The 24,227-nt window shown below is 43.8% G+C and overlaps 1 protein-coding gene and 1 long non-coding RNA gene across 5 annotated transcripts in view; one reads left to right on the top strand and one right to left on the bottom strand.

Moving 5' to 3' along the window:
- Window positions 1–2,639: 2,639 nt before the first annotated feature.
- On the bottom strand, window positions 2,640–22,902 carry LOC128350162 (uncharacterized). The gene is made up of 3 exons (XR_008319184.1): window positions 22,673–22,902; window positions 16,692–16,829; window positions 2,640–5,570 (listed from the first exon to the last, which is right to left on the bottom strand). It is a non-coding gene; the product is annotated as an uncharacterized LOC128350162 (long non-coding RNA).
- The window catches only part of INPP5A (inositol polyphosphate-5-phosphatase A), a 402,494-nt gene continuing 395,123 nt past the window's right edge, over window positions 16,857–24,227 (top strand). Inside the window, exon 1 of one of the 4 annotated variants that reach the window (XM_053307912.1) lies at window positions 16,857–16,904. In XM_053307912.1, the coding sequence (XP_053163887.1) occupies window positions 16,872–16,904 (33 nt within the window). In that variant the 5' untranslated portion in view covers window positions 16,857–16,871. Of the gene's footprint in view, window positions 16,905–22,839; window positions 23,662–24,227 lie in introns of those variants that run through there. The other 3 variants (XM_053307906.1, XM_053307907.1, XM_053307914.1) reach the window with 3 other exon arrangements.

Below are 24,227 nucleotides of genomic sequence, written 5' to 3'. Positions count from 1 at the left end.
CAGAGACCAGTCCTGGCCCTGGCCCTGGCCCCAACCTCTGCTGAAAGGGAAGCCTACATGCATATGGTGGTACAGTATGAACATATAGGCTCCTCTTTCAAACCTTCCACCAAATGTGTGGAGGTTAGGGCCAGCAAGCACAATCACATCCCCTATCCACATGTTTATTCAATACAGGAATGGCCGACCTGAGGCTGTCCAGCTGTTGCTGGACTAACTCCCATCATTCCTAGTGGTAATTTATTACAGCTGGAGATGATGGGAATTGCAGTCCAGTTGTAGTTCAGTTGAGGTGGAGATGATGGGAGTTGGCCACTCTTGATTAAAATGCATGGGGGACATAAGAAAAGGAATTATAGCTAGTCACACCAATACTGATACTAACCATAACTAACCCAAACTGCAATCTACAAACCCATTTCTAACTATAGTGTAAACTATGGTTTCGTGCCAGCTCTGATTAGCAGCAGAACAGGTGCAGATGTAACTATGCTAACCATAGTTAGTTCCTAAACTGAAAGGGGGAGGGGAGAGAAGGAAGGAGGAGTGAGTGAGAGGAGTGTGTGAGAACGGAGACTACTCCCAAAAACCTAATCATAGCCAGTTAAGCAGGAAACATGGCATTTGCACTGAGCCAGTGAAGAAAGTTAAGGCAGATATTTGCAATGTAAGAAGATGAACTCAAATTCCCTACTTAGGGAGAATCTCTCTCTCTCTCTCTCTCTCTCTCTCTCTCTCTCTCTCTCTCTCTCTCAAAGTGGTCAGATCAAAAGATGTGAAGGTTCCTGTGCTCCAAAAACGTGAAATGACTCTTTGTGTCTTATGTTTACCTCAAAAGAGTTCCTGCCTCTCTAGAAGCAAAGACAGTTCTGTAGGGAAGAAGCGAAGGAAGTGCAAACAGTTCTGCTGATGTCTGGTTGGACAGTTTAAACTAATCTATAATTTCAATAGAAGGAAATATATGAAACCAGCCAATGAAATTTCCTTTTGAAACATTACTCCAGCAATATTTCTGTCTGTGTGCACTTAACCTTTTAAATGGTATCTTTGGTATCTATACTATTTTATTTTTCTTCATTTTTGTATATAGCATGGATATTTCGCTGTATGACTGGGAGATTTGGTTTAATATAGGATTGTAATGGTTTTTTTTCTTCCAAAAAATCATCATATTAATAGGATAGTATGGAGATTGCACCAGCTAGTAGTCTCCAGGTTGGACTACTGCAATGTGCTCTATGTAGGGTTTCCTTTGTATATAGTTCGGAAACTTCAGTTAGTTAAAAATGTGGCAGTCAGACTCTGGGGTACCCCAGAGAGACCACATTAGGCCGGTTCTTAAACAGTTGCACCGGCTGCTGATGTTTCCAGGCAAAGTACAAAGTGCTGGTTATTACTTTTAAATCCCTGAATGGCTTAGGTCCAGGTTACCTGAGAGAGCACCTTTCTTTACAAGATCCCCACTGCTCATTAAGATCATCAGGAGGGGTCCATCTTCACGTGCCACTGGCTCATCTGGAATTGGGACTTCTCAGTTGTTGCCCCTAGCTTGTGGAATGTGCTTCCCGTGGATATGAGAGGATGACCTTCCTCGGAGGCCTTCAGGAGAGCCTTAAAGACCCATCTTTTTAGCCTGGCTTTTAATCTGCTCTTAAATGTTTTTTTCTATTTTAATGTAAACCACCCTGAGTCACTTTAGGAAGGGTGGTATATAAATCTAATAAAATAAAATAAAAATTTTGTTCCCAAATAATTTTTTCCTAATTTCCATTCCAAACAGCATGTCCTTCCTCCCCACAGCCCAATCTGATCAGCAATCCAGCAGGATGCCATGATATTAAAAGTTACCAAGAGAGGCATAGCAGAACAAACAGGGACACACTCTCTCTGTTCAACACTTGGTGTAGGCTGCCCATTAAGGTTATTGAAGCAGCCTCAGTTCCAAATGCAGGACAGGATATCAGTCTTGATAATCATTAAAGAGGGTCTGGAGCATTAATTAGGGGTGCAGGAGCTCCAGGTACACATTGAAACACTGTTGCTTGCATCAAACGATTCAACTGGAGCAAATATGTTTATAAGGGCATATTGGGAACAGCTGCTTAAAACAAGATTTGATGATCATTTTTCAGATGGTTACAGAAGCAGAGCTTATACTATCCACAGGGATGACTCCAAGGGATAGTGGGAGCTCCGATCAAATTATTTCCTCCTCTGTCCTTTCGCCCCTCCCCCCCCATCCACCAGACTGGAACTTTACAGCAAAGTGTCAGACAACAAAGTCCAAGTATATTATGGTCAAACAACTTGTATTAATTAATTTAAAAGGCCTCCGTTGTTTAAAGAAGCCTCATTCACTTATTCCTCTACCCTAGAACAAGTTGCAGAAATCAGTGCCACCAGGTAGATAGAGGACTCATTAATTAATTACATTAATTACCTTACCTCTATAAGAATTTAATGTATAGCAAAGCAAAATCCTTGCTCCCCTAATAATGTTCTTTGCTATCCCTTTGCTCCGCCAAACTCGTGGTTCTAGAGTCGCTCCTGACTATCACCAAACTAGGCAAAGTGAGCTTGTACCATGATGCCCACCAGTATGGAATATTCTGTTAAGATAAGAATCAATATTTCAGAAGTATCATTCTAGATTTATTTATTTATTATTGTTATTAATAATCATAATATACTGATTTTCAACAACAAAAATCATCAAAGTGGTTTACATAGAAAGAAGAAGGAAGTTCCTGTCCCCAAAGGGTTCACAATCTGAAAGAAACACAAGGTAGAGACACTAGCAACAATTGCTAGAGGGATGCTAGAGGGATGCAATTGCTAGAGGGATGCAAAATAGGACCATTGTTCTCCCCCTGGTAAATATAAGAGTGTCATCTCTTTGAAAGGTGCTCCTTCACCTTTCAGAGTAGTGTTTGCAGAATGCAAGCTTGAAGAATGCAGAATGCATACTTTTTGCAGATTGCAAACTGCAGTTTGCAGAATGCAAGCTACCACTCTACTTCATCTGAGCAGCTAGCTCACCACATAAAGATTTATGCAAAATTATTTTTGATTTCCACCTCTAAGCAACAAAACCGGGGGTGGGGCGGGAATCCATCTTTGCTTCCTGGAGGGGAAGAAAGATGAAGAAGGGGATGAAGACTCCTAGTCTAGCCTATTGACTCCATGCCATTCTCATGTAGTTGATATAGGTTAGAAGCAAGAGAACAAGAACCTTTAAATCTTTTTCCAATGATGGAGAGCTGGTCTGACAATTTTATAAATGTAAAGAATAGTCTTGAGGCTGCTTTAAATTATATGAGCAGACAACTTGCCTCCAGAGATCAAAGATGTGCAAAGAGACTGTATGAAGCCAAGCTTGTTGCTGCCTCCTCAATGCTTGGCAATTGAAAACAGGCCATAGAGCAGTCTTTAGCCTAATGCATAGTGGAATCAAAGTGGATACTGGCATGCATTTATTTATTAGTAAATAAATAAATGGCTCTGTTCTAGGAATGGACTCTTCAGCTACAAAAGGAAATACAATCCAAGCTACCCAGGGGACAGAATATTGGAATCTTGATTTTGCAATATCTCTTTATTTACATATTTGCAAGTGGAGTATGAAGGACCAAGCAGTACCAGGAGTTGCTATTGCTTTCTCTCCATTTGCCAGTTATAGGGAGGCTGATGGACTCTGCTCTTGGTGGAGCCATGTAAAAGGTTCTCTTTGCAGAAGTATACCACTGATAAAGATTACTTAACTATAGTTCCCATAAAGTAGTCTGTTTTTCACTAGTGAGTGACATGGAAAAATCTTGGAAATGGCAGAAGTGGAAACAACCTCTCCTAGTTTGAAAATCTCTGAGACGTTATGAGCAGAGTCTGACCTCCCTCTAAATTCTGTCTTGGCATATAATTTTATTTATTTATCAAATCTGTACAGTGCCCCAAACTTTTATCTCTGGGTGGTTAACAATAGCATAAAACCAGTTAAAAACATATACAAAAAACTTAACATTTAACAATTTAAAAATAAACCAGAGATTAAATTAACTCAGCATCAGTCCTGTCACGTTTCCATACCCACTCCTCAGTTTTCCAAACTGAACAGTTTTAAGGTGGAGAGGGCTGTTTCTAAGCTGAAAGGGCCAAGGGAGGTTTCCAAGCTCTTCCTTACTGTCTTAGAAGTCAACCAGCAGGGCATGGATGCAATAGAGCCTTTCGTTGTTGATGCTCCCAGTAAGTGGGATTCCTATGAACAAGGAAGTCCCATATAGCTCTCAGGCCGAATAGTTACTTCAGAGGAGCAGACATAGACAAGTATTTTTGAAATAAGAAATAAAGTTTATTTTTACAGAGCAGGAACACAATGTGAAAATATGGCATTTGGCAACCTTAGTAATACAAGAAGTGAAAGCAGCTCCCAAGGAGGGAGAGGGGAAAAGTGGGGAGGTGGAGGCTCAGATAGCCTAGCAGTTGGTGGGTGATAGGATGTGAGTGGAAAGGGGGGAAAGAGGGAGAGGGAGAAAGGAGGAGTAAAGAGCAACTGTTATACCTGTCCAATGGTCTGCTGTTTTGTGGGTAAAGACAAAGGAGGGGATCTTATTGAGGAGATGTATGGGTTCTGTCAAAAAGGTGCTACCAAAGCAGTAGGCAAGGAAGAGTCCACAGTTATGGCTGTCATTGCAGACTGAGGCACCAGGTGGGCCAAGGCTGATTGGTGGTTTCAAGCACCAGTGTAGATATCAGCTTCCCAAGGGGACTGGGGAGGCTAACTCAGAAACTCAAATGTGAGGAGATGAGGAGGAGGGACTGCTTGGAACTAGCCAGGGCAATTCAATGTGACATCAGCCATGTGAGCACTCCTGAGAAGTTGAGGAAAGACAGGGTAGAGTACAACAGTGGAGCACCCAACAGGATGGAATCCAGGACAGTAAAGGAGCAGAGTACTTGCCACAATCCTACATCTGAAGATCTGCATACCTAAAAGCAGAGACTAGTTAAAGGTTTTTCCTTCTGAGCTCTTCTAGCAGGGACTGCAAATATGGGAAGGTTCAAGAAAAAAGGGATGTCTTTTGTAGAGGCAAGGAAAAATGTATGGGTGGGCTCCTATTCAGTTGGATTGCCAAGGCAAAAGGGTACCACTAGTATACTGAATTTAATCAATTATTTTAGACCTTGTCTTGATTGTATTTTAGGGCATCGTTACTCATTTTTCCAGGGCTTGTCTTTTTGTCAAAGACACCTGTTTACTCTTTCTGAAATTCTATAGAAGCTGAATTCTATAGAAATTCCGATTTATTATGCATTCAAGATCCAGGGTGCTTTGCTTGTTCAGGCTGCTTGCACCAGTTCAGGTTACTTGCCTTTGTTGTTCTGACCCAAATGGAGGCTTGCTTCCCTCTGAGCATCAAACACTTGTCTCTGTAACAGTTTCGCTGCTGGTTTAAAGCTGAATCCCAGGTTGGAGAGAAGGCTGTCTGGTATCACAGTCCATGTGTAGGAGGATGTAGCCCCTAGGCTTTACATTGCACACCTTCCCATTATATAGTAAACAAAGGTAGACGTCGCTAAAAGAAATGGAAGCATCTATAATTCATTACATTGTTTATTTTGTATTATTTTTTAATATCAAATCAAATATTACTGTATTTACCCAAACCAAAGACAACGCTGAATTTAAGATGATCCTTTTAAAAGCCAGAGGTTGAAAACTAGTTATACCTGCATTTACTCAAAAGGAACAGGACTCTGAATTTAAGACAACCTCCTGATTTCTAATATTAAAAAACTTGGGGGAAACCTTGCCTTGGATTCAGGGAAATACAGTACAGTACATTAAGTCAGAATCTGCATGAGCAGAAAGAGCTAGAATTGGGTGTGGGAGATCTCACTAACTGTATCTGTATAATACTACTCCTGTTTTCTTGCTCTCTGGAATCTAACATAGAAGTGGAAGATCAGCAAAACTATTAACCTCTGAGGGGAGTATCCCTTCCCAGGGAAAAGGTTACCTCTGGCTGTAGTCCTTCCTATTCTTCTTTCTATTTGGGTTTATACATAGGAGGGGGGAAATGATAACTTACTCTATTATCCTCCTTACAGCTTTTTAATCAATGAATATACAGCTGATTAATTCATTTCTTTTACACAGAGAGTATTAATTTGATCAAAATATTAAAATAATCAATTTGCCCATCTCTGCCTACCTGATTAAAAAGATGTTTTAATTAACTTAAAAGTCAGAAGGCTCTCTCTTATTAATCTGCTTACTGTTCTATATATTGAGCTTGCACAAGCACTAAAACGTTGTCAGTTTATTATTATTGTTAATCATCATCATCATCATCATCACACCATTGATGGTCATGGCATTTTACAAAATAACATGAACAAAAGTCCAGCTCTTTTCATCTCTCTTTTTTTGGAGGTTCTTTAAAGGTTCAAGCAGGGAGAAGATAACAATACCTAGGAATTCTGGGAAACTGAATAGGAGCCATTATCTATAAAGAACACATGCCAGTGAAATGCAATAAAACAAGCCACCAGAAAAAATAGTTCTGAAAAAAGGAATTTTTACATTTATTTTTCATGAAACATGTAATTGAAAGGAAGGAAGCCAGAGTGTGGAAACTGAAGGCTGAAGATTAATTCGAGAGCAGCCCAAAGAATGAGCATGTTCTCCTGCCCTCATTCCTGTCATGTTTATGTCCTTGGATTCCACACGATGCTTGGATGGTTGTTCTGGAAATTTTTCATGGAGCTATTGATTGACGCTAGCTGCCAGCTTGGACCTTTGTGCAACATTTCTTTAAAATGGTGCAGCCATAACTTTCCAGCAACACGAACACGAAGAGTGCCAGACTGAGCCTGGTGAATGCTCTCATGTGTCATCTGCACCGGGTAGAGTGAGCTTTCATTTTATTTAAGCTAATCTATCTATCTATCATATTTATATACCGCCTGATATGTGTATCTCTAGGCGGTGTACACAATTTAAAACAAAAACTATAAAACAGAGGAAAAACAATTAAAACAATTTCACAGAATAAAACAAAACAATTTCATGGGATAAAAAAATTAAACAGTTAAAAATTAATTTCAATTAAAAGCCTGAGAGATTAACACATAAGTTTCTGCATGGGCCTTGTTCCATACAATGTGGGATCAAGACCAGACATGACAATATCCCCTCCTATTTCAAACAGCTTCTCTCTGAGAGTTTGTATTGGTAGAAGCAGCGCAGAATGAAAACTGTATAAAAACAATTAAAAAGTAATGACTGTGGCTGTTAAATCCATTTGATGCTTCACTTCCCATGTTACACAGCATTAGTTGAGGCTAAGGTGTTGATTAGTGCCTTTATTCAAGAGCAGATTCATGAGGAAAAGGTTTAATTTAAAACTGCCCTGCAAACCTGGAGCTCATTAAGCAATGCCATGCTTCTCAGGGGCTCTTTATGATGGGCATTAATTGCAGAACTGAACATTTAAAATAACATCACATTTCCCAAAATGGGTAGAAGAAAACTGTTACATAAATGGTCGCTCAAGTCGACAGTAATCAAAATTATACAAGCAGATCAATCAAAACTTAAGCCAAAGAAACTGATTTTGCCTGCTTCTATGAAAGCAATCTCATTCAGGAAAACCATGGGAAATGGTTGGTTCCCAGGAAGTAAAGGAAATCAGGAATCAGTAGTAAATCCCGTTGATTTTTCTCAGTTCTTACAACTTGATTTGCTTCACTGGCAATTAAGTGCTTAGGGTGAAAGCAGGGCCTAAAACTTGATAAACCAAGGCTTGATAGTGGCAGGGAGACTACAATGGCGTAGCAGGCAAACAGACAAAGATGTTTAAAAGCAATGCAGCAGACCAGAGGCGTAGCTGGGGAAAATGGCGCCCAGGGCAAGCTCTGCCCCTGAAATTGCGACCCCCTGTCCCCCCCATACCTGCGCCCTGGCCGGAGTGAGCGCGGCAGTGGCGGTCGGCGGCAGATCGCGCAGCGGTGGCGGGCGGTTGCGGATCGTCATTGTGTGCCCCTGGGATCATGGCTTGTGGCGGCGTGGGAGTGAGCGCAGCGGTGGCGGGCGGCGGCGGGCGGCGGTGGTGGGCGGCGGCGGATCATCATCGTGTGCCCCTGGGATCATGGCTTGTGGCAGTGAGCGCGGCGGCGGCGGGCGGCGGCGGATCGCGCGGCGGCGGCATCGGCGGGCGGCGGCGGGAGTGAGAGCGGCGGTGGCGGCGGATCGCCGAGTGCAGCAGAGCGACGCCGAGGCCTGCCGTCTGGCCCGGCGTCGCTTCCCAACTGCAAGGCGCGCCTGCGCAGTTCATTCTGTGAACTGCGCAGGCGTGCCTGTGCAGTTGGGAAGCGACGCCGGGCCAGACGGCAGGCCTCGGCGTCGCTCTGCTGCACTCGGCGATCCACCGCCGCCCGCCGCCGCCGTGCTCACTCCCCCCGCCGCCGCCCGCCGCCGCGCAATCCACCACAAGCCATGATCCCAGGGGCACACGATGACGATCTGCCCGCCGCCGCCGTGCGATCCAGGGGGGTATTGGGGGGGGTCATGGCACTTTTTGGTGCCCCCCAACGTGACCCACCAAAGTGGCGCCCAGGGCACGTGCCCTGCCTGCCCCCCTATCGTTATGCCCCTGCAGCAGACTGATTGCTCAACAATGATTGTCACTATTTTTCAAGAGGGGGAACTTTGGCAAAAAGGCTTCCATGTGAGAACCATTTCCCACCGTGCAGAAGATCTCCATGAGGGAGGGCCCTCTCAGAGAGACTGAGCCCTCTCTTAAGAACTTTGAGTAGAAAGCACTGGAAAGGGCTATACTTTCTAGCACTTTCTGCAAACCCTCCAAGATGGTGCAGGGGCTCAACAGGTATCATTTAAAGGAGCCTTCCCTTCGGTGCTGGGCAAAGCACAGTACATTGCAGTACTAATAGTCACCTCAGTATGGTGCTAGGGAGTTATTTATTTATTTATTTATTTAGCACATTTTAATACCGCCCTAACCCAAGGTCTCAGGGCAGTTATTCGCACATGCTTTCATGCTGCGGGCTAAATGTTGAGCAAAGCCACTCCGAATTACACTCATGGCATTGTGGGAAGCAAACCCTCCCCTCTGCTCTTGGGTTTTGTTTTGGTGCAAGTTCACATCACGTGCCTGTCTCTGTGCTTTCCTTCTAGCCAATGAACGGGGGAGAGATTTCTAAAGAACTATATCTGCATTTCTAAAACGAGTATCCCTCTTATCATGCTAATTATTCTATGTCAGTGCCTCTCTCTATTTGCTCCGGCATTTTCAGAAAAAGTTGCTTAAAACCAGCGTTTTACAAACCTGGAAATACATCTAGATAAGCTAGAATTCGGAAGACAATGCCCAGTTTGTGTGTGGAGTGGGTCCAAGGACTTCAGGGTAAGTTTGGCTGGTGTGTGACCGCACACATTCTCTTCTGAAGCAGATTCGGCGTAACAGTCCTGTCTGTAAAGCTTCCAGGGGAACTATGCAGAGATTGCTGTTTTGGTTGAAGCTCCACCCACGCCCAACAAACTGTTAGGAAGCTGCACTTGGGGTTGATGGGGGCCACCACTGGGCCCCGGGCCTTTCAAGAACACTGCTCTAGCATGAAATGATTGGATAAACTGTTTGTTAATAGGGTGGTGGGAGTGGGAGCTGAATTTTGCATAAGCCTTTACCTTCACTAGTGCTAGTACAGAACTTGAATCCTTAGTTCTGAGTAAGCCAGGAGCTCAAACAAGTCCCCAGATTTTATTCCACTACAACTCCTATCATCCTCAGCCATAATGGCTGAAAGCCACTGTGGCTGGCGATGATGGGAGTTGTAGTCCAACAACATCTGGGGACCCAAGTTTGAGAATCCCTGGTGTAAGCTATAAAGCATACCTCTGAAGGTCCTCTGTGACATGGTCAGTCTCCACACAAACACTGAAAAATGAAGGGAATGAGACAGGAGAGAAGGAGAAGTGCTGCACTGGATTGCCCAACCATTTATTGTTCCAGTAACAGCGCAACTACTAACATAATGTAGTAAGTGACTACCTACCTTCTGAAAATCACCCCCACCCCGCCCATGGCCAGTGCTTCTGGCATTGCTCCCCCTGCCCCACCCAATTCCCTGTGCATGGCTAATGCCAGAAGACGTGCATGAAATGTCCAACAGGATTGGGCTGACAGCCTCTTGAATGTAATTCCTGGCGATAATTAGAGAAACCGGAAATGACCCTCAAGTAACGATTACTGTCTAGATGTCTGTTGTACAGGATGCTTTAAGCTAGCATTTCAGTCCAGGGGTGGTGGTGGGGAGACTATGTTTGGAGCTGGTAAAGGAAGTTTTAAGGCTTTTAAAATGTCTCATTTAAGATCCAAAGTACTGTTTGCCAAACTTATTTTGTCTGGCTCTCTGACTTACAGCTGATTGACAAATAGAATCTAGTAAGTAACATGAGAGGAGAGCTGGTCTTGTGGTAGCAAGCATGACTTGTCCCCATAGCTAAGTAGGGTCTGCCCTGGTTGCATCTGAATGGGAGACTTGATGGGTGAGCACTGCAAGATATTCCCCGCAGGGGATGAAGCCGCTCTGGGAAGAGCAGAAGGTTTCAAGTTCCCTCCCTGGCTTCTCCAAGATAGGGCTGAGAGAGATTCCTGCCTGCAACCTTGGAGAATCTGCTGCCAATCTGTGAAGACAATACTGAGCTAGATAGACCAATGGTCTGACTCAGTATATGGCAGTTTCATATGTTCCTATGAACAATCAAATGCTCTTTCCCTCTGGAGCATTAAACAAGTAAATTATTTGTTCTGTTTGTTAGGCTAGCCTTGTTTATGTCATTTAGTTAAACGCTACTGTGAAACAACTATACCACTACTAACTTTCCCAAACACCACTGATCATACTTTTAAAAGTGAACAAATAACACAGGCCTTGGCATGCAACAATGAGGTGTCCAATTCACCTTGCATTAAGTGCTATGTCTAATGGATACTCTAATCCACAATGACATCCTCTATAAAGAAAGGAGTTTTCATTTCTCTTTTAGCTATATCTAAGCCATAGAAATGGCAGTTATTCAATTAAGGCATTTAGATTTACCACTTTATCTTAAGAACTAATTGGCAATGGAGCATTAATGGAATGTAAACATTGCCAGATCAAATAGAAAGAATACCTGAAGCTGTAGGATCTGACAATGGAGATATGTGATTGCATCCCCCGTCTCTTTTCAATATTAGCAAAGAAGATGAGGATGGGAGTGGGCTTTGGACTGGGACTATCAGTATCATGTTGGGGAGGTGGGTCTCAGAACCATTGTCTCAATAAAAACCATGCCCTCCCTCAAGCTATTCATTCAATTCAGGGGAAACTTACATTTACATGTTACTTTCCTCTGGACACATGTAATTTACCTCTAATGGGTTAATTCACTTTGGGGGTTATTTTCAGGTGGGGGTGAGCACTGGGGAAAAGTTAGCCCACAGTGCTATGATCTTGATCATACCCCCCTCCTGGTTTCTATTTGCTAAAATTAAGACAGGAAATTCCGACCCTGACTTGGAAATAGCAGCACAGGACATCCACTATGATATTTATAGAATCACAGAATTTTATAGTTGAGGAGACCTTGGGGGTGTTCCCTGATCCATGCAGGGAATTGCTGCAACATTCCTGACAGATGGCTGTCCTGTCTCTGCTTGAAAATCTCCAGTGAAGGAGAGCCCACAATTACACAAGGTAGACTACCCCATTGTTAAACAGCTCTTACACAGTTAGGAGATTCATCCTATCTAGCTGGCCCTGTGCATAACATCTGTGACCTAGTTCTCCATCTCTCACCCTTCCCTGGACAATCCGGCTCCTTGTCTGGCCTTCCCCCACTCCTTAAGCCACCCCCTAACTGGGATGGCAGCGGAGGTGGCAAAACCTTCCCCACCCTCCCCCAACAACTCTCTCTCTCTCCCCATAACTCTATCTTGCTCTCCCCCAACTCTCTCTCTCACTCCCCCCACAACTCCTTCCCCCAACTCTCTCTCACTCCCCCTACAACTCTCTCCTCAATTCTCTCTCTCGCTCTCCCCTCCACAACACACTCTCTCTTGCTCTCCCCAACTCTCTCTCTCTCCCAACTCTCACTCTCCTCCCCACAACACACTCTTCCCCCCACAACTCTCTCTCTCTTGCCTTCACAGAACTCTCTCTCTCTCCTTCCAACTCTCTCTCACTCACTCACTCTCCCCCAACTCTCTCTCGCTCCCCTCAGAACTCTCTTTCTTGTTCCCACCCCAAATCTCTCTCTCTCTCTCGTTCCCACCAACACTTTTGCTCCCCCAACTCTCTCTCTGTTGCTCCCCCCACTCTCTCACTCTCTCTCGCTCCCTCACACACTCTCTCTACCCCATCCGTCAGTCTCCCTCCCCCCCATTTCCTTCCTAGGGAGAGCGGCATCATGGCGGCCTAGGTGGGCTCCTACCACTGGTGGGAGAGCATACCAAGAGCAGGCTTCTGTCGCCCTGCAGAGTTTCCTTGTGAGGAGAATGGCTGAGCCAGGGCTTCCCTTCTGGCCTGCATGGACAGCCCTTGGTGCACTCTTCTGCCCTGGCCGTCCTCTTCGTGAGGAAACTCAGCAGGGCAATGGAGGCCACTACTCAATGTCTCTTCTTCTTTCTTCCTTGTTGCCGCAGCGCCACTGCCTCCTTGGCCCTTCCTCCTCCTCCTCGGCAGCTGTCCCTCTGTCCACCACTCAGCCCTACTCTGGACAACACTTGTGAGATGTGCAATGTACCACGGGATGTGCGACATATGTCCTTAGGCTTTTAAATATATAGCTGTCTAGCCTATATCTGCTTCCTCGTAATTTTCAACTCTTTGGTTCTAGTCCTCCCCCTCAGGAGCAACAGATAACAAATCTGTTCTTTTTTCTATGTGACAGTCTTTCAGATATTTGAAGACAGCGATCATATTGCCCATTATGACTAAGATGTTCTGGAATAAAGATATACCCTTTGCATGGTGTAAAACAATTTTACATTGCCCATATATATTACATTGCATTACTTTATATGCTGTTGTCAAAAAGATCTTTAGCTCTTTTCCCTCTTGGCCTAAATATATACTAAGTGGTTTATAAGAAATTAAATTACATAGACATAATATAAAACAGGTATTAAAAATGAAATCAACAAGATAATTTTTTTAGAAGAATAGATTAGAAAAAGTATCTAATTGTTGTGAACCGCCCTGAGCTATTTTGGAAGGGCGGTATATAAATCTAACAAACAAACAAACAAATAAATAATTCGAACTGAACGAAGGATAAAGAGCAGCGTAGCAAAAAAATCTGGCGGAGGAGGGGAGGAGGCATGAACCAGAACATCCCAAAGGCTCTCATAAAGAGAAGTGTCCTTCCCTGATGTTAAAAGGACAGCAGTCAAATGAACCTCCCACAAGAGCTCGCTTAAATGTGCTGCCCTCCTCTCTTTTGGAAAGGAGGTTCGCTAAGGATTCTTCAGCTACGGTTTTCTGCCCTGTGGCTCTGGCCTCCTGGAAACTGTTACCCATGTTCTGTTATATTGTTCTTTGTATTGAGGTGTTAGAGAAGAACTTATTTTCCCCCTGCTAGTTAGATTTCCTGGAAGGTGTGAGATTTTTTATACACAATATTGCCTTGCGGATACAAGCTGTGAGATCACAAAAGTGGTGGCCAAATTTTTTTATATTGCTATGAGATTACGGTCTCAATTTTAGGAGCTGTTTTACTGTTTTTAAAGTAATCTATTCTGGATGCTTGTATACTGTTTTATTGTGTGTTATTATCAGTTACTATTTGTGTATATTAGTTATATTTGTTATTCTGATTTTTATCTCTTGGCTGGCCAACGGCTATAATTAAAAAAAAAAAAACCCTGAAAAACCTCCCACAAGGGAGTTCCAAAGGCTTCATGTCACTGCTGAGAAAGCCATTTCTCAGGTAATTTCTCAGACCTCATCCAGCAGAGGAATCCCAGGCCCAATTAACTCTCAGGATATCTCTTCAGAATTTCCACTGCTTCCATAGGATTAGAAGGAAAGGAGAGATAAAGCTGAATGTTATCAGTATACTGATGGCATTCTACTCCAAATCTTCAGACAATCTCACCTGTGATGTGGAATAGCATGAAAGACAGGATGGAGCCTTGTAGCACTCTACAAATTAACAGCCACAGGGCAGAGGAAATTGCAACAAGCTTTCAGCACACTGTCTGGGATTTGCCCTCCAGGAAGGACCAGAACCACGGCAGCACTATGTGCTCCCAGTTCTATCCTGGCCAAGTCACCTAGAAGGAAGTTATGGTCATGCTGAAAGCCAGAGGATAATACACTTCTGTTCCTATGGATGTAACATGTTGTTGAACAGAATTTTTAGATAGCTCAAATTGATGGGACAAGGTCACACACACTTGGGCCAGCTTTAGAACAAGGTTAGTCCTCTTTTTCTGAACAAATTGAATATTTGTTTAACATACCAGCCTTGCAGTCTGCAAATCTAACATGTTTCTCATCTGTTCACTTGGCTGCATCAACATTGCTGGGATGTAGCTTAAGTGATCAGAAAGTAGCAATGGCAGCAAAAGGTAGAAAGGGATTAGAGGGCCCACAGGGTCTCTGTAGGAGAATTGTACAGAAAGAGCTGGTCTGTGGGAGGAGAGCTGGTTCTGTGGTAGCAAGCATGGATTATCCCCTTTGCTAAGCAGAGTCCACCCTAGTTGCATTTGAATGGGAGACTACATGTGTGAGCACTGTAAGATATTAGGGAAAGGAGCTGCTCTGGGAAGAGCATCTGCATGCTTGCATGCAAAAGGTTCCAAGTTCCTTCCCTGGCATCTCCAAGATTGGGTTGAGAGAGACTTCTGCTTGTAACCTTGAAGAAGCCACGGCCAGTCTGGGTAGACAAAACTGAGCTAGATGGACCAATGGTCTGATTTGGTATAAGGCAGCTTCCTATATTTCTGATGTCTAAACTAAGCATTTCTTTCTTCCAGCCCATAATGTGCCACAAGCAGAAGTCTAAAAGATTTAATATATAACAAATGTAGCATTCATTAATTTTTATTTTATTTAAATTTTAAGTTACTTCATAGGGCTCAGAGTTCTCCTCCTCCCACACACACTTCAAGTTATAATAAATAATTATATTTCTTTCTGTCCTTAAGCATGTACTCTATTTTCATGCTGATGGCAACATGTCAAGCAATGCAGAATGAAATTAAAGCCTCAAGTACATTAACATCCTCAATGACAACTGGCAACCCAACAAGGAAACTCTAAAATTTTAATGGTAAGACATTGCACAAAATGCTCCTAGAAAAACTGTAGAAAGGTAAGCAGCTTTCTCTTCTTAAAAGCATCTATTTAGCCTGAAGAAAGAACTTCACTTCAAAAGCAGCAAAAAGGTAAGTGATATACTCTAAAGGCTACAGCAAACAGAAGAGCATGCAAAACCTCTTAAAGAGTTTGTCTTCCTTCCCAAATTAATGTCACCCTAAATGCATTGAAAGCCACCTAATGGCGCAGCGGGGAAATGACTTGACTAGCAAGCCAGAGGTTGCTGGTTCAAATCCCCGCTGGTATGTTTCCCAGACTATTGGAAACACCTGTATCAAGCAGCAGCAATATAGGAAGATGCTGAAAGGCATCATCTCATACTGCACAGGAGATGGCAATGGTAAACCCCTCCTGGATTGTACCAAAGACAACCACAGGGCTCTGTGGTCACCAGGAGTTGACACCGACTCGACGGCACACTTTACCTTTACTTTAAACGCATTCAGACCCATTCGATCTGTGCAGTTTAAAACTACTGTGAGTTCTAACTTAAAAGATGATATGGAAAGACATTTTAAGGGAAAACATTAGTCATGGTAGATTGTGATCTCAATGCACTGAACATTTATAGCCCAATTGAGAGCATGTTCCTAAGACTGCATTCTTTTAATTTGGATTCTTTCCTCACAATCACATGAAACAGAATCACCTAAGCCCCCCAAAACATGCACTGAAAAAATGGGACACATCCACCTTTCTCCACGTAACAGTATAAAGAAAGTGTATTAGTTCACAAAAAGTGAGAATTAATTTGTATCAGATTCCCTTGGGAATATACCATGGGGTGTGTGGGTGAGGGGAGTCTTGCAAATGCAGGCACAGTTGTATGCGCTTGGCTAATTGAGAGGGCTCATGGCTAACTTTATCTTACTTCTGTGGTTGTTTCCTTTCAGCTAATTTGTCTCTTAGCTATGTGACTCAGAGCATATTTTTGAAAGGGTAAGAAAAATAAAATGGAACATTCCAAAGAAAGCCAAAAAGAAAATCCCTAAGAAATAACTTGAGTTAAGTAAGCAGTTATTCTATGGATTCCTCAAAGTACACAAGATGTCTGTTTAATCAATGGCTGAGCTGAAAACGTGCTGAAGTCAAACCCTGAGTACATCATTTCTCAGGCCCATAAAAGGCCCTTCTGTGTAACCATCACACTGGTTTGTGATACATCGGCATGTTTTTAGCCAATATGAAACGGCCGCTGTAAAAGTAGTTCTAATAAAATAAGTACTGTTCAAAAATGAGTGATAAACATAAAGTTCAAATCTGATTACATTGAAACTGCATCACCTCACCTGTGGGGTAATGCTTACCTTTATTATCTCCTTCACATGCTGGGGCAACTTTCTCTTCCAGTAGAAGAGCAATTATTCTTTCCCCAATGCTTTTTTTTTTTACAGGAGGCCAATTGCACTGCGGCAACATTTTAACATTAACAGCTCAACATGTTCCTGTGAAAATACGAAGGAAACATAATTTGCTAAATTGTGGAGATGAAGACAAGTGCCATGGTTCATTTTACACTTGTAAGTTATCGGTGTTATACTATTGTAGCCTTATATAGTGGTCAGTTGAAAAATATATCTAGAAGTTTCCAGAATGGACCTGTAATTATAGAAAGCATCTTTCTATAATAATGAAAAATATATCTAGAAGTTTCCAGAATGGACCTGTAATTATAGAAAGCATCTTGCACTCAACTTCTCTCCCCATTTTGGGGGTAATTTAATATACTAAATAAATACTGTGCTAAAAGCATTTATATGAAAAGCACTGAAACTTTTATAAAACTAAGTGAATGTAAATATGCTTATTGATTACAACACAGAACTCCAAGCCAGTGCTGGTGCCAGGTCCATGTGCAGGCCCTCAGCTAGGTGCCATTGTGACTCACTTAGTAGTGTGGTAGGCCAGCTGCACTGGCAGCTGCCATCTTTGTTTCCCAATAATGCAATGCATTTTCTCTGTTGCTGCACATAGTGACACAATAATGGGGATGAGGTGCCAGCAGCACAGTTGCCAAGGAGTGCTCTGGGCTGCTGCTGTGTTTGGGGAAGGCAGGCTAACAATGGTCGCAGTAGTTACAATGGCCAGAAATATTCTTTAGGAGCTGAAACCCTCTATCTGATTTACCTGCAATACATTGCACTCATCCCTGCTTTTGTATCACTAGATGTAGCTGCGGTGATGAGCACATTACATTATAAATAAAGATAGCAGGTACCAGCAGAGTGACTGCCAAGAGAGCACTATGGGCCACAGCTGCGGCTAAAGTAGTTTAAGCGCTTGGGGGAGATTTAGCTTGGCGGCCGTGGTAAGTATTGGTAATAGCTGCTTTCTGTATCAGCCATAGCATTTGTTTGTTGCATACAAATCATATCCCTCATTGCCTTATTGTTCAGAGACATGTTACTTGTTCAGACACAGCAACTGTGCTACATTTTCTAGGAATGCTTTATCATATCTTTTGTAACATTTCAGCTTCTTTCTTTCGACATAAAATCAGTCATGTACACCAGGTTTCAAATATGGACCCCTTGGGTACCAAGAAAACATTTATCTTGAGCCACAGGGATTTTTTTTAAATGTAAATATAGTAAGAGCTGATAAGCTCTTTTCCATTGTGATGTACAGGTCCCCCACCCCTCCTTCCTCTAGTGCTGGTATGATCAGTAGTGTGAAAGTACAGCTAAACCTCTAGGCTAGTATTTAAGAATGCTGAGTTCTACTCTTGATTGCAGTTTTATGAAAGCTGTTTTGGTTATAATTAAATATAAACTTGTTTTGGTTATAATTAAATATAAACTTGTTTTGGTTATAATTAAATATAAACTTTAGTTCTCTAAATGGAAGTAAGTAAGAAGGGGGGGCAGGGATTGGTACTGGGACCAATGCTCTTTAACTTGTTCATAAATGATCTAGAAGTTGGAGTAAGAAGCGAGGTGGCCAAATTTGCAGATGACACCAAACTATTTAGGGTAGTGAAATCCAAAAGAGATTGAGAGGAGCTCCAAAAGGATCTCTCCAAACAGGGGCATGGGCAACCAGATGGCAAATGCAGTTCAGTGTTAACAAGTGTGAAGTGATGCATGTTGGGACAAAAAACCCAAACTTCACATATACACTGATGGGGTCTGAGCTGTTAGTGACTAAACCAGGAGAGGGATCTTGGGATCTTGGTGGACAGTTTGTTGAAAGTGTTGACTCAATGTGTGGCAGCTGTGAAAAAGGCCAATTCCATGTTTGGACTCATTAGGAAAGGGTTTGAAAATAAAACTGCTAATATATTATAATGCCCTTATACAAAACGATGGTGTGGCCACACCTGGAGTACGGCATGCAGTTCTGGTCACCATATCTTAAGAAGGACATTGTAGAATCGGAAAAGCAGAAGGTTTCAAGTTCCCTCCCTGGCTTCTCCAAGATAGGGCTGAGAGAGATTCCCGCCTGCAACCTTGGAGAAGCCACGGCCAGTCTGTGAAGACAATACTGAGGTAGATAGACCAATGGTCTGACTCAGTATATGGTAGTTTCCTATGTTCCTATGTTCCTAAAAGGTGTAGAAGGGGGCAACCAAGATGATCAGGGGCCTAGAGCACCTTTCTTATGAGGCAAGGCTACAATACCTGGGGCTATTTAGTTTAGAAAAAAGACGACTGAGGGGAGACATTATAGAGGTCTATAAAATCATGCATGGTGTGGAGAAAGTTGATAGAGAGAAATTTCTCTCTCGTGTGCATTAACACTACAACCAGAGGTCATCCCATGAAACTGATTGCTAAGAAATGTAGGACTGACAAAAGGAAGTGCCTTTTCACACAACATATAATCAATCTATGGAATTCTCTGCCACAAGATGTGGTGATAGCCAACAGCCTGGATGGCTTTACGAGGGGTTTAGATAAATTCATGGAGGATAGGTCTATCAATGACTACTAGTCTGAGGGCTATAGGCTACCTCCAGCCCTTAGGAGGCAAGATGCCTCTAGATATCAGTTGCAGGGGAGTAGCAGTAGGAGAGAGGACATGCTTTCAGCTCTTGCCTATGGGCTTCCCATTGGCATCTGGTAGGCCACTGTGTGAATCAGGATGCTGGACTAGATGGGCCTTGGGCCTGACATAGCAGGGCTTTTCTTATGTGCTTCATCTAATTGCTAAATAGGGTAACACAGCCAAGGATAAAATGGAAGGAAAAATGGAGAATTGGCTAGAAATTGGGTTTAAACTCTTTAGATAAGAAGCTAATTTCCAAGATTCCACAAGTATTTTATCTCTCTTTATAAGTAATTTTCTGGAAAGTTTGGACCATCTCATTTTGTACTCGCCTCCAAAAAGCTAAGTGGAAAACACCTGTTACTTCAATTTGTGCACAGCTCCTGATGTTCTCTAGACCAGGGATTCTCAACATTGGGTCCCGAGATGTTATTGGACTTCAACTCCGATAATCCCCAGCCCCAGTGGCCTTTGGTGGGGATTATGGGAGTTGAAGTCCAACTACATCTGGGGACCCAACATTGAGAATAACTGCTCTAGACCATAGAAAAGTCTAAATCTAAACCTGGATGTGTCACAAGCAGTGTTCCCTGTAACAGGGATCCCCAGATGTTGTTCATTACAACTCCCACCATTTATTTATTTATTTATTGTTATACCATCCAAAACGTACATCTCTGAGCGGTTTATAAAAAAGCAAAATAAATGACAATGGAAAAAGTCAAAACATCAGTTAAAAACAAATATTTGGTAACAGACAAAGTTGAAACATTACAACAATTTAAAAATTAAAGCAATATTTTAAAACAAATGTTAAAACTATTTAAAAAATATTTAATTAAAAGCCCAGGTGAACAGATGCATCTCTTTAAAGATTTTTAAAAAGTTGTCAGTGATGGGGAGGCTCTTATTTGAGCAGGAAGCGTGTTCCAAAGCTTCAGAGCAGCAGTAGAGAAGGCCTGTCCCCAAGTAGACACCAGATGAGCCGGTGGCAACTGCAGTTGGACCTCTCCAGATGATCTCAATGGGCGGTGGGGTTCGTGACAAAGAAGACGATCTCTTAATTACCCAAGGCCCAAGCCATTTAGGGCTTTATAGGTTATAACCAGCACTTTGTATTTTGCCGGGAATCCCATCAGCAGCCAGTATAGCTCTTTCAATATGGGAATAACATGGTCTCTCCGAGATGACCCATGGACCAACCTGGCTGCTGCATTCTGGACCAACTGTAGTTTCCAGACTACATACAAGGGCAGCCCCACATAACGTGCATTGCAGTAATCCAGTGTGGAGGTTACCAGCATATGTACAGCTGTTCTGAGGTCATTCATCTCAAGGAATGGATACAGCTGGCATATCAGCTGAAGCTGATAGAAGGCACTTCTGGCCACTGCCTCAACCTGGGACACCAGGGAGAGGCTTGGATCCAGAAGCACCCCAGACTGTGTACCTGTTCCTTTCAAGTCCTTTGATCCCTGGTCAAAGGCCATTGCAGTATTGAGTTGTAATCAACGTCTGTAAATCCCTGTTACAGAAAACACTGATCACAGGATGAAATATATTCATAATTTGTCAGTACTGGAGATTCAGATAATGGGTCAGTTCACATCTGAACAAACCATGGTTTGTTAGGTTGGAAATGTGAGTTAAGACTAAACACTTCTTCCTTTCCCTCTCTTTGCCTCCAGCATGAAGTCATGATGTGCACATCTGGCTTGTTAAACCGTGATTCCATGCCTTGTGCAAAGCCAGGGACTATGGTTTAGCTTGCAAGTCAAAATGTGAAAACCACAGTTTGAATTTGGCTTCAGTAACTATAATCCTGGCTTGTAGCCAACCCCACAATTCCTAGATTCATATGACCATGGAACCATATTTAACAAGCCAAAATGTCTGGTGGCACATAATGAAAGAAGGCAAAGGGAGCGTGTGCGTTCAGCTAACATTCCCAATTGTGTGAACCAGCCCAATGTTTCCACATGGTCATAAGTTTATCACAGGTAATATTTTTCTAAGACAAAATTTGTACAACATGAGATTTGATTCCAATTACTTCACAGCGCTGATCCAGAAGAATGCCATGTTGTGAATGGTTCACACGTGATCTTCAGTGCAGGCCAACATGTGCTGGTCAATTTTCATTCTGAAGTTTGCATGCATTGAGAAAAATATGCCAAAAATCAAAGCTGTACTTATGCAAGTTTTTAATGTACATATGCAAGGTGGTAACTCAGAACCAGGCTTACTCTGTGGCCATTCCAGGTCTTTGAAATGTGTTCCCTTTTGAAGTCAGAGCTTCCCTATCTCTGGCTGCCTTCAAAAAAGCTCTTAAGACACACCTCTTTCTTTAGGCTTTTAATTAACAAAATGTGTAATTGTTTTTAACAGCTGGCTGTTTTAAAATTTTGGGTTTTTATGTAAACCACCTGGAGATGATTCATATCAGGTGGTTTATAAATCTAGTAAGTTAATAAATAAGTAATGATCAGTTTGTTGGTGTGAATAACGGGGCTTGGACAGAGGTTTTCCAGATCATTTAAACTTCCCCAGAACTGCCTACAAGTGCAGGTTACATTATTCTGTGACTGGAACTAATAAGCTGCAGGAAAATGGGGGGAGAAAAACCTAAACTGAGGTTTCACTGAATCAGGGAGACTGTTTGTGAGGTATATTTTGGTGTTGTTTTTTTAAATTGCAGTCCCTGAAAAAATGCATTTTACTCAAATGCATGGGGTATCCCCCCACCCGCTCCCAAAGAGAAAATACACGTTTCTTCTGGATAAATTCACTGAATATGACCTTAAACATTCATCCTGCCTGAGAATCTTATTGAAACAAACAGGACTTTTTTCCTGACTAAACAGGTTTAGGACTGAGCGTGAGATGTATCGTTCTGTCTGTGCGCTTTCAGTGCTTTTTAGAACGGAGTCGGGAAGCCTACATAATTTCCACGGGCACGCAAAACTGAATTAATCCCGCAATATTCAGAACATCTAGGCGGTCGGTGATGTCATCTACTTATGCAGAGGCAACAGGAAACCAGATGTTCTATCTCTGGATAGTTAACAGAGGTTTGTTTTTTGGTATTTTTAAAATATTGGCGCTAGAATAGCACACTTCGGAAGACGGTCGTCAATAGTCAGAACTATTAAGAAGTGCAAACGTCGTGTTGCTAGACTTGAACGTTGCAGACTCCTTTCAAATCCCTGCTCGTTGCAAGCCGTTGGGTGCGGGATAAAATCCGCGAAGACCTGCACGGATTCGGAAGTGTAATCGGTAAACGTGCCACAAGCATTCTTACCAGTCGTCGTGCAGAGCACGGCCACCGCAACAGCCGGGCTTGCTTTGCATTCGCAGCACATTACCGTTTCCATTGCGGTCCCCTTCGAAGCCTTGGTCGGCTCGCTTGCCTCGAGCAGCGCGGCGTTGCCCTTTTAAGGGGAGCCGTGTCGGCCCGTGACGTCAGGGCAGTGCAGAGACTTAGTCGTTGCTGCTGCCGCTGCTGCGCTTGTGTGTTACTGCAGCCAGACCCAGACGCTGGGAAGAGCTTCAGATCTGCAAGGGGGAGGGGGGTCGCGCGCCGTTTGCATTGCCGCCTTTCCCCCGGGGCGCCCTGGAAGGAAGAGCACCGCAGCCTCCACCGCTCCCTCAGCCCTTCTTCCTTCCTTCCCGCTGCAGAGATTTTTTGTTTTTCCGGGGTTTCGTTTGCCATGCCCAAGGACCAAAGAGTAGCAACCGCCAGCACTAGAGGCAGTAGCAGCAGGAGGAGGAACTTTCCAAGCAGGAGCCTAATGGCTGCGAAGGGGGAAATCTAAGAGCCAGTCTTTTCCCATCTTGCCCGGGGAGAAGACTGCAAGCGAGCCAGGGAAACCCGGCCAGCATGAGGCGGGGGGCTCAGCACTGATGCCTGCGTCGCTGCCCCCGGCGGGAGGATTAAGAGCTTCTCCCTCCCCTGGGGCGCCGCAAACCAAGAGTGTGTGACAAGAAGGAGACGAAGAGCAAACCAAACCCACGAACTCCCCGGCAGTGCTTTGAACTTCCCCTGGCCCAGGACTCCAACAACCTGATCGCACCCCGCCAAAAAAACCCACATTATTATTATTTTTTGTTTTCATTCGGATCTCGTCTATTCTTGCCCTGCACATTTTGCGGGGCGTGTTGTGTCTCTTTGGTTTTCTTTTCTTTTTTTCTTTTTAACTGTTTTTGGCCAATATCATGGCGATGAAAGGGGCTGCCGCAAGTACCGGGATCTTGTTAGTCACGGCCAACGTTGGATCCTTGTTTGATGATGTAAGTGGCAGGGCTTTCTCTTTGCAAGAATCCCGGCAGAGAGTTGGGGTCAGTGGCTTTGTGGCGCAGAGCTCGCGGCCCCCTTGAAGGGGATACAGGTGGGGCCTGTCTGCTGGAGATCGGGGTGTGTGGCTCTGCTGGCGCCGGTGGGGCTGCTTGCTAGGGGCTGAGAGTGTGTGCAACAGTGGCTGCCTGCCCTGCATCTCTGCCGGAGCGGCTGGCGATCATGACCGCGCCAGTTTACTTCCTTGCTGGCTGGGGGGAGGTCGGCGGCTGGCTGGCTTGGCTGGGTGGGTATCCCCTGGTCCTAGCGCCCCGCTCGTATCCCGTCGCCAGGCGCCTGTGGGTGGCAAGTCTTGCAAGGAGATGCTCCCCGGTCCCGGTGTGTTGCTCTTTAGGGCAGCCGCTGCCGAGTGGAGCCCTACCTGCATGCCAGTTCTGGGGACTGTCGCCAGTGGCGCTGCCTGGTGCGTCAGACGGGGATTCCCTTTGGGTCGCCCTGCGCAACAAGCTCGGAGGCTGAAGGCGCTGCTCCACCTCTGAACGTGCCGAGCTTGCCTGGCCCA

The sequence above is a fragment of the Hemicordylus capensis genome, chromosome 3 (genome assembly GCF_027244095.1).
Source record: "Hemicordylus capensis ecotype Gifberg chromosome 3, rHemCap1.1.pri, whole genome shotgun sequence".
NCBI lineage: Eukaryota > Metazoa > Chordata > Lepidosauria > Squamata > Cordylidae > Hemicordylus > Hemicordylus capensis.
Note: the sequence above shows the minus strand (reverse complement) of the source record. Positions and strands in the feature narration are given on the sequence as shown.